The following is an 11,207-nucleotide window of genomic DNA, read 5'->3' on the forward strand; positions in this document are numbered from 1 at the left end:
TATATTTACCTTGTTTATGATTTTTCACTTAAAAAAAAGTATATTTGACTAACAATTAATAACCAGTAAAAACTGGCTGATTATTTGATAAATCTTAGAAATTGTTAGTGTTAAAATGCTAAATAATTATTAAGAGTATAATTATTTTAATATATTTTTATTGATTAATTTTTTTATTATTTTTAAGGTGGAGGTATTATTTCTGTTTTACTCTATTATATAAATAAAATATTGATTAAATTTAATAATTATTATTATACACAAAATTATCACATAAAAAAATATTAATTTGAAAAATTATTAGTAATTATTTTTATAAAACTAATATGATCCAAACGTAATCTAAATACAAATTAGCTAATAAAATAGGAAAAATTTTCAAAATACAGTTGATGAAAATGAAATCGTTCCTTACCTTCTAAATTAATTAAATTGGTCAAGTTTGTAGACCGTTAAAATGAACAAAGGCCTAAATACCTTGTGCAAGTATAAATTAATTAAATCGATATAAATTAATCATTAATTAGGTGAATCATACCAAATAATTCCTTACTATACATAAATTTGATTAATGTCAAATTTCTTCATACTATTATTTATTTTCCTTATTTTATTTTTTCATTTTTTTATAACAGCTTTAATGCAATTAAATTGACGGCCTTAACCTTTTAATTCCAAGGCAATTGGGCATTTTCGATTGTATCATATCAATACCAAATGAGGTGTTTTTTGGTGTGTGATTGTTCAACTAAAACTTGTACTCAAATATTTCTCAAAAAAAATTGTATATATTTAATGGTATTTTTTTTTTTTTGGTTATGAAATAGTTGTTCTTAATTTTAATTTAAATATTTAAATATAAAATGATTATTTCGTAAAATATCTATTTAATAATTTCTAATTTGATTGATTTTCTAACCCGATGTTTGTTTACAAATAAATTTGAAATATTTATGAGTAAAATATTATAAAATTTTTTATTTAATTATGTCCATCTTCATAAAATTGAGTTTGCGAGAGTTATTAATATTTTCTTTCATATCAAATACAAAAATGTGAAAGTTCAAATTAATTTCATAAAATCTTTTATGTCAAATATTATGAGAATTTTATCATATGAAGTAAAAATATAAGCTGAAAATGCTAATGAACTTTAATTCATACTATTGGAATTTTCCTTAAAGTTAAAAAGTCTTAGAGTTTAAATCTGCGATTAGAGTCCAACTTTAACCTGATGGACAGTAGTATTTGAAATAGTATTTAGTATTTTCATTAGGTCAATGTAATATCTATCCAAGCGTTTAGAGTTTGAGTTTGAGACAGTGTTTTACAAAATGTTATCTTCATTAACGTTTAGCATTTTTTATAATTTTTTATAACACTTATACCCATAATTTGTATTTACCTTGTTTCCCGCTTTCATACTTTTTTGTGGTTTTGTCTTAAATAGATAATCAAATAATTATTTGTACCGAACAATTTTATTCTAAACTGCTATATAAATAATTAACTACTAACAATTAATATCTAACAGCTAACTACTAGTAAAACAGTTGACAACTATTAAAACAACTAAAACAGCTAAAATTGACGAGCAAGACTCTTTGAAGGAAAAATGTAGGTAAAATGTAAAATTACACTTTACAAGGATAAATTGGACTTTATTTCTATTTTATTTTATTACTTTATATGTTTACATTTTTTTTTTCCATTATGAATAATATTTACACGTTTTATTTCAAAAATAAAAATATAAGGGAAAATGTTTTTTTTTTTTAAAAAAAAAAAAAGAGGCTGCCACCCTTTCCGACTTTCTAGGGGGAGAATCTGTTGCCTTGCAGAAACGCAACCTTTTTTACTTTTAGTGACGGTCGAATTTTACTTCTGTTCTATTACTCCCATTTTGCCCCTTCTACTCTTATTCATTTACCATTCTTTACTCAATCATGTAAAGAAGAGTTTTTTGGTTTCTTCATAAAAAAAAGAGTTTATCAGTGAATTTCCTTTCTTTTTAAATTGAGTTTTGACAAACGCACAAATTGTTTTCATAATAAAATATTTTTGTATTCTTTATAACTAATAAAAATTATTTAAAAAGTTTAGAATTAAGAAAGAAAAATTATATAAAGAAAAAAAATTATAAAAAATTATAGTGTCTTATAAAAATAACTAAGCAAAATATTTAATTTAAAAAAATATAGAATTAAAAAATATTTGGTTAAAAAATTGTATTATTTTATTATTTCTTAATTGTACTTTATCTAAATGAAATATTTCATTATTTTTTATTTATATTTTGATTTACATTAAAATTTTTTAATAATAAATTGAATTTTTTATTTTTTAGTGCAAGTTTAGCCAATTAATTGTATAAAAAGTTGATTTTTAAACAAACTGAATATTACTTCCAAGTTCAGCGTTCAAATAGAACTTTATTCCTTTTAATAACATAAAATTATTTAAATTAGAAAATATTGCTGGCAGATACAAAAGTGTGGATAAAATAGATATTAGAAAAATAATAAATTAAGATATAGTAGTCCAGAAGTGAGGATAAAACTTATGTTCATTGGGTTCATGCTTTGTTTGACAAAAGCACATGACCTGTGGAGGTTTTAACAGATCACAACTCAGTTGATGACACGTTGAGTTGTCTTCTACATGTTACTAAATATTGAGGTATATTAAAAAAAATTTAAATAAAATTTATTGCATCAGAAATTACCGAAATCCAAAACCCTAAACCCGAATTTGAATATCAAATTATATTAAAGATTATCAAAAGAGAAAGTAATTGAAGAAAAAGAAAGGCAAAAGGCCATATTTGTGTTTGGAGGAGTTTGAAGTTTTAAGGAAGTGTGAGATTTCTTGACGTAAAAGGGACTAAATTGATCCATTTTGTTTTATTAATTATTAATTAAATATATGAAATGTCAATGGGGATGGTGTGAGTTAGATGTGCAAAGCTATTTGGACATGTTTCTGTTTTATTGCACCTTTCAACACTGACTTTCTAACAATTTTACTTTAACAACAAATTTAACGTTGTATAAACAAATTAACCTATGATTAATCATATTTTAATGTGAATATATTTAATTACGCTATAAAAAAAATTTAATTTCATTTGCATACTAAATATCAACGTTGGTCCCTGTAATTATCAGCGTCCTGTGTATAAATTCTAGATAGGTCCCTGGGTTTTTTTTTTGAAAAGAAATTTGGTCCCTAATTAATATTTATATTCTGCAAATACAATTAATTATACTTTAATATAATTATTTTGGTCCCTGGTTTTTAGGTTTTTAGTTTTATTTAATAAAAACCGAATCAAATTAAAAAAAAAAATTCTATTAATACTAAAATCAAATAAATTTATTAAAAAATGAAATTAAACCGAATAAAATAAAAAATTTTCATAACCTTTGAAGTTAAATCATGTGTTTTAATATCAATGGTAAATCCCCAAATAGCACATGTTTGTGAGTTGGGAGGCAAATTCAACTTTTAAAATTGTGGGTAGTTACATCTAATAATTGTAAGTTTGAAACCTCAAACCTCTACTTCATTGTCCTTCTAAGAATCTAACATGGTACAATTTCAAAATTCCATCTACATTTCAAAAATTGGAGTTGTCTCTTTTCTTTGAACAAAAAAGAAAAAACAAATGTCATTATTACCACAATCATGAATCTCAGTAAATTGAAATCAATCAATCATTCAGATTCCATATTCAAATAAAATTTCAGCTCTAGTTTAAAATTGCTAACAATTATTACCAACAAGTAAAAACTCGATCTTTTTTTTTTTTTTTAAATAATAATAAGGGGTTTCAAATTCAGTCTATTTTACTAATTATAAGAGTTTGATTTTCTAATCTATAAAATATTGAAAAGAAAAATTATTAGATGATATAGATAAAAAGGTAATCTAACTTTCAATTAAAATAATAAAAGCACATCTTAATTTAAAAAAAATATATATTTAAAAGCATAAAATTAGAATTGATTTTAGCATGAAGAATACTTAAAGAGAGACCATGGGATCATGGGTGCACTCTGACAATAAAGATTAAATATGTTTAGGACATATGTATTGACACAATACAATACAACTAAGTATCATATGTAGAGGAGGGAAGACAATCATTTCCCACTTGGGTGTTTTGTACTGTGTTTTGAACATAGCAAACATGTGCTTCCTTCTGTATGTTTTCACTGGACAAATGAATTTTTTTTACTTCTTTCATTTGATTATAACAAACTTCCACTACTGATCGAGTTGCCATAAGTAGGGGTGTAAATGAGTTTGATCGGTTTGTAAGCTGTTCGAATTCGGTTTGAGAAAAGTTCAAAAAAAATTCGATCGAGATCGAGTTCGAACCTAATGACGTTCATCTCGAAAACTCGTTAAGTCTTATCGAGCTCTATCAAGCTTTTATATACATATATATAATATTTATTTTAAAATTATTCAAACATTGAATCGAGCTGATCTTGAACTTAAAAAAAATTTTTGAGTTGAATTCAAGTTTCAAGTCGAGCTCAAGTTTTTATCGAGTGAACTTGAGTTAAAAATTTTCAGACTCGTCGAATTTCGAGCTTGACAGATTCAAACTCAGCCCGACTCATTTAAGCGATAAGATTAAGAATACTTTGCAAGACACCATAATGCTCGGTAATGACCAATCCATTTTCTTGTAGGACTTTCCTTTTTATCTCTCAACTTTAAGTCATTTTCTTGGTCCGAAGGAAAGGACCAGCCCACAGCAAACAACTAATTAGTGGCCAACAACTTACAAAACTGCCTGCTAAAATGTGTTCATACTAAATTTTCCATTTGCTTAAAAGGTAAATAGCAACAAACAATCTAATTCTAAGTTACTTACAATTTTAATTCATGTATTAAATGAAAATATATTTAATTACATTACATATGATACTCCCTCCGTTTTATAATTCTTGTCTTATTTTTTTTTCATCCATTCCAAAGCAATTAGTAGTTCACTCGTAAGAAGTGATTCAAATGGTAAGACACACTTGAATTTAACAATTAGATTTATGGAAAATGCACATATCGAGAGAGGCAGCTATGAACCCCGAAAGGAGAATAGTCTTATACTCGAAAAGAATTCGGGATACTAGTGAGGGAAAAGATGCTATTGGTTGTCCAGCATCACTTGAATAAACTTAAGCCACTGAAAAATAGAATTATTAATTTCCTCTTCTTTATCCCATAAACTCTCCCTATTTTGCAATAGTGAAAGGAAAAGAAAGGAATTATGAGATGACAAACTTTCTGTTAGAATATGTAAGTGGCTTACAGATCATATATTCATGTACAGGGAAATCCCCAAAATACCAAAATTTTTATGAGTAAATTTGGAAAAGATAGATCAGGATGTTGGGTTCATCAGAAACATGGAATAAGGGGGAAAAAAATAGCTAGAAAAATGGTTCTAAACAGACAAACATATTGATAAAAGAAATCCTCAAACCCCATTGCAAAGGGATTATGGAAATGGAGATATAATGTACAAATGCCACAAACAAGAGCTAGATTTCCACATTGACTGATGAATTCTATGCCAATGAGTTAGGACTGCAGAAATCCAAGCAAACACGCAGACAATAGACCTCATTCTGCAGACTGCTTGCCAAACTGCCACGGATTGAACTCAATTGATTTAACGTCAACTTGTTCTATGTTGTCTGAGCTATCCACAACACCTCTATGTTGACTGTATTTACCGTTGTATCTATAGACTTCCAAGTCACCCCAGGGTGTAGGTGCAACTTCATCAGTCATGTCAAACCATCTTGGTGTAAATTTATGGCCTCCAGCTTCTCGTTCTCTTTTTTCAGCTCTCTGCCTTTCCTCCAAACTGAAGGATTGAGAAAATGCAGGTAAACACATTATAAAATCATAAGAAGTGAGTTTGCTTGAACAGTCAAGAGATAAAAGGGTGTAAGAGAGAGAGAGAGAGAGAGAGAGAGAGAGAGAGAGAGAGAGAGAGAGAAAGACCTGCTCTTTTCAGAACCAGATTTCGATAGATCACCCTTCTCAAGTGCTAATCTATCAGGGCGCAAACGAGAATCAGATGCTAATAACTTTCTAGGAGCTGTGTCAAAGCTGTTAATTTTGTGTGCAAAATATGTGTACTGAAATTTATCATTTTCTGGGACATCAGCAAGGTGCCAGATCTGCAGAAGCAAAATCAAACAGAAACTGAAACTGAGAAGCAATTCTATGTCAAAATTTAAATAACAAAGTCAGATGTGAGCAAACCTAGAGCTAATTTGTTATGATTCACTATGGAAGACAAGGTATGGGACTTAACTTGGATCCCACATTAAAAGTCTAGGATTTCAAAGTGGGGTTTAAATAAATTTGGGCTCTCCAACCTCATCGGTAACTTTTGAAGTATGTTTCTCCCTAAGTCATATCAAAGCGAACCAACGCTTCTCCTATTTGCATTAAAGTGGCACAGGTGATGATATTGCAGTGTTTGCTAAGGGCTAGATGGTGATAGCAGTATTGATATTTACAGTTGCAGCTAGGAGAAACCTAGCGCATGCCTATCCTAGCACAAAGTCAACCCGTCCTGGACATCGAGGCTGGAGAGTGTGGTAGAATGTTGTGATTTGGATCTCGCATTGAAAGTATGAGATTTCAATTCAATGTGGTGTTTGTACAAACTTGGTCTCTACAACCTCAATGACTAACTTTTGAGATATAATTCTCCTAAGGTCATACCATAGTTGCTCATCAGTTACCACAAAATATGTATCCCATCACAAATGCTATAGGTTAAGTGAAGCATAATACCAGCATGCTAAATGCCAAAATTTGCAAAATAGAACTTAACATGTCAGAAGAGCTGACTTTTGTTTCAGATCAAATGACGAAGGAAAATGGAAGCAAAAAGAAATATCATATGGTGAAAGTTCTTACCTCCTTCAATTCTGAACCTGCAAGAGGTTCTCCTTCTAAATCACATGGTTGATAGCTTAATGATTCATTCCACTTCCCTGTCATCAATATTTTGGGTTCTTCAGCAGCATTATAAACATATCCATCCACTTCATAGCGACCAGCGCTGCAATCAAGCATAATTGTCTTTCAGTAACCACCAGCAGGTCACAAGCAAGCATATGCTAAAAAAAATTTTTAATGCGATGATTCAGATCCTTGTGGAAATAAAAATTGTGCATATGAAACCCCATCCCAGCCCCTCTTTTCTCTTTTTCCCAACCCACCCTAAAGATAAAAAACAATAGAGAAATATAGAGTGTGTAGATGAGTCGAATGTACTTGATTGAACTCAGTGAATGTGAGATGATGTAATCAAATCAAGCATTTCCAACTTCACCTCATAGTTTCAAAGAAAGATTAGAAAAGAGGGAGAGAGAGCATGAAGAAATAAATGGATGAAGTCTACATGTAACTCCAGCATGATAGCATTCATCAAATATTGAGCAACAAACCATCACAGGTTTTCCCATTTCTAGGATTGTAAAGGTAATTATGCCACTAATTATAAATTCATGAAACACCGATATATAATGAATAGAACAACGAATATTGGAGGACTAGAATCATAAGATAGGAAAAGATGGAAATAAGTTAAATACCCAAACCAGCCGCATGGTTGAAAATAGAGAACAACTTTATCCCCAGTGGTCAAATTCGTCAATATCATCTCCCCAGGCGAATCAACCCAAGTCCGTCCAAAAATAAGATTGTTAACCTTTGTGAGAGGTGGCACTAGATCTAAAACCACACCATCTCTTTTAAGAGTCACACGTGTTCTGCAAAAAAGTAAACAAATATGAATTTATAAACTATTGAAATGCTCAAACTCTCATAAAGTTAAACATCAATTGATACGAAAAATGGCTAATTGAAGAACAATGTTGTCAACTATAATATGTCATAGTCAACCAATATCATAGGCAAATAACAATACAAATCCCCAAGGAAACAGTCCAGAGGTAAAAGCTTGAAATTTCCATAATGAGGTATCCAGTTTGAATCTCACTGGATGGGAAAAGAAAAAAAACAAACTAATAACAGGCACAAAATAGATCAGATAGGATCTCAAATATACTGATACATGACAATGACAACTAACAAAGACACATGTTTTTCTTCATCTGATAGAAGTCAATATTTAGACCACCTTCAGGAAAAAGGGAGTTGACGTTAAGGAAAATGGCAGGTGGAAAACGGAGAGAGCAAAGTCACTTTACCTTGCTCAAAGGGGAACACCCCCCCCCCCCCCCCCCCCCAACCACCACCACAAGCGTATCCTCTGTCATCAGAGCAAGTTTTATAAGTTGCTATCTTCAACTAACAGGGGATCACCAATAAAAACTGGCAAAATATTTTTAAACAAATGTCTCCCAACAGAATTTAGTACCTTAAAGACACATTAAAGTACAGAAAACAAACTATAGAAGTGGCCAGTGCAGGTATTACCTTCCAACTGGATAAACATCAAGAGAGTTTCCTAAAAATTTAGTTTTCAACTTCGATGTTATATCATAGGTAAAATGCTCATTTTCAGCATGGCCAGCACTCATTGGGGGATGATGGCTCACCTGATAAAAACATATGGGAAGACAATCAATATTTCAAGCAACGTAAAAAAAGCTAATGAAATCAAATGAAAGCATCTTGCAACATGTGAGCTCCAGTTATGGATCAAATATAAGCAGACACAATATTTTAGATAAAAAAGAAGGGAAAGGATAAAGAAGCAAGGAAGAGACTTTTGCATTTCTTTTATGTGTACATGTGAGGGGGGAAAAGAAAAGGCAAGGATGGTAATTGAGCCGGACTTGCTTCAAGAAAAAGTAAATAGTTAAAAACTCACCTGCTCTGAAATAAATGTAATTCCACCATGATTAGTCATTTCATAAGTCTCTCCAAGAATGGGATTAAATGGCTTCCATGTTCGTTGGAAGGCATAGTAGACAGAGATAGCCCATGACGCTGCACCAGGTAACATAAAAATTTAGTTCCTTAAATGAATAAGCCACATGAAAACTTGAGTGAAAAGTATACTACTCACTAGCATATGCCATGCGCAAGTAAGGATCCTCGCATTCATCTGCTTGATCCAATAAATAGGAGTATTCCATCAACTGAAATGGGCAGGCATAATTTAGAAAACAATGCAGACTATAAGGAGCATCAATCTCGTAAAAAACCATAAAATGATGCAAATAGAAAGCAACAAACCTCTGCCATTTTTTGAAGCATAGTCATTGGCTCAAAAATAAGGACCGGAAGTGTTACCATAGATGTAACATCAGAGCCTATGTATTTGTGCATCATTTTCCAGTAGCTATCTCGGTCCTATATAAAATAAAATCAAGGTCAATTCGGGATCAAGCAAGCGTAAAACGAAAATTATTAGTAGACAAGAAAAGGAAATGAAAAAGAGGAAAGCAAAACAAAAAAGGATTTGCCAAAAACCAATCCAAGATCAGCTAGCACAAGAACTCCAAAACACAGGATAATAGAGTTCCAGACATGTCTAGACTTTCAAACTGTCAGATATGGCAACTATATGTTGTTTGAAGCTAACACCAAGAAACGGAACATATTCAATCCATGATGAGCATTCTGTAAAGTGCATGAACCAAGTAGCGACCCAACACCCAAAAGTATATTGAAAAGAAAAATTGCAACTCCAACATAAATAACATACAAAAAGAGAATGGAAACTCAAGGTAGTAGGGAACAAAAGGGAGCATACCTCCTGCTTCCATCTTCCCTTCTGAGCTTCCTCCGCTGCATCATCTTTGCCACCCTCTGGATTTACAACTTCTACTCCTTCATATCCAAGCAATCTGTACACATTAAGAACAACCAAAGTACAGCATACCCATCAAGCACAGAAAACACCCATATGCTAAATTCAAAAACTTGAACAATCCAATTAAATTGGTGTTAATCAAGCAATCCATGAAAAAATAATAACTTAAAACTAAACGGATCGAAATCAAATTGGGCATGTAACTAAAATTTCAGTAAGTAAGAAGGAAAACTCGAAGTACCCATTAACAGATCGATGCATAGCGTTGCTAAACATGGACAAGCCAGAAGTCATGGCAGCAAAAAGCCCTTTACTTTGATTGTTATTAGGAGTACCCATTTAAGTTTCTGTGATTATCTAGCAATTAAAACCTTGTCTTCTTGTTATCAGAAGCAAAGGAAAGGGGCGGCTGTTTAAAATCGCAGCAATTGAGTGACGGAGAGAAAGAGTGTTTGATTTGGACCAATGAACAGAGGAAATACGAGAGAGATCTGCGATTTTAAAAGAGAAAAAGCGAGAAGAAAAACGAAAAGGGGTTGGCGGTTTGAAGTTTGAAGTGGAATGGGCCTCTTACAAGCATATTCTTATTGGCACTTTATTGGTTCACACGTTTGGGTTCATCAATGATCAATCCTGCCATGCAATAAAGATTAGTGCAAGGTGGAAACGATAAGCCATAACAACCAGTGCAAGGCTGGTTCTGCTCTGTCCGCCATGCAAGAAATATACACAAATTTATATATATAAATTTTTCAAATTAAAATCATTTTAGCCTAATTAGTAACTAATTATGAACAGATGTTGTTAATTTTCTTTTTTTTTTTTTTTATAAATATTGAGAAGCTCCACTTTAGAATTTCAATAGGCTGTAAATTAGTTGAAAAGCACTTGTGAGTTGTGAGTTAGCTCAAGACATGGTTTAAAAAAAAAACACTTCATAAGTTCACCACATCAAGTTTTAACTATAAACTATAAATAGTAAAGTTAAAATTTTTATTTTTTAAGCTCCATTTGTTTCGATAAAATAATTGACAGGAAAATATTTTCCACAATTTTCCATTGTTTGGGGGCATTCAGGAAAATAAATCAACGGAAAATATTTTTTTGGTCAAAGGAAAATTAAGTCATTTTTAAGGAAAATGACTTCCCATCTTCGAGAGCGTAAAATACTTTCCGGACTTTTACAAACTTATTATAATTTTACAGATCTATATTTTGTTAATTCATTAATCATCAGTAACTACTACCATTACTCACTATTCATCACCATCAACCACGAGCCATCTTCGACCACTAACGACTTTCATAATTTATTTTTTTTTTTTGCATTATTCTCATATTTAATAATAAAATTTTTAAAATACGAAATTTATATTATTAG

The 11,207-nt window shown here is 30.9% G+C and overlaps 1 protein-coding gene across 1 annotated transcript; it reads right to left on the reverse strand.

The window, feature by feature from the left end:
* Positions 1-5,279: 5,279 nt before the first annotated feature.
* On the reverse strand, positions 5,280-10,534 carry LOC105629960 (oxysterol-binding protein-related protein 3C). Its single transcript, XM_012211627.4, has 10 exons — positions 10,068-10,534; positions 9,767-9,860; positions 9,247-9,363; positions 9,077-9,149; positions 8,879-8,997; positions 8,482-8,603; positions 7,635-7,811; positions 6,955-7,099; positions 6,025-6,203; positions 5,280-5,884 (listed from the first exon to the last, which is right to left on the reverse strand). The coding sequence occupies exons 1-10, from the start codon at positions 10,163-10,165 to the stop codon at positions 5,638-5,640; spliced, it is 1,371 nt and encodes a 456-aa protein (XP_012067017.1). The 5' UTR covers positions 10,166-10,534; the 3' UTR covers positions 5,280-5,637.
* Between the last annotated feature and the right edge of the window lie 673 nt (positions 10,535-11,207).

Source organism: Jatropha curcas, chromosome 5 (genome assembly GCF_041381405.1).
Source record: "Jatropha curcas cultivar XTBG-Jc1 chromosome 5, XTBG_Jcur_1.0, whole genome shotgun sequence".
In the NCBI taxonomy this organism is placed as follows: domain Eukaryota; kingdom Viridiplantae; phylum Streptophyta; class Magnoliopsida; order Malpighiales; family Euphorbiaceae; genus Jatropha; species Jatropha curcas.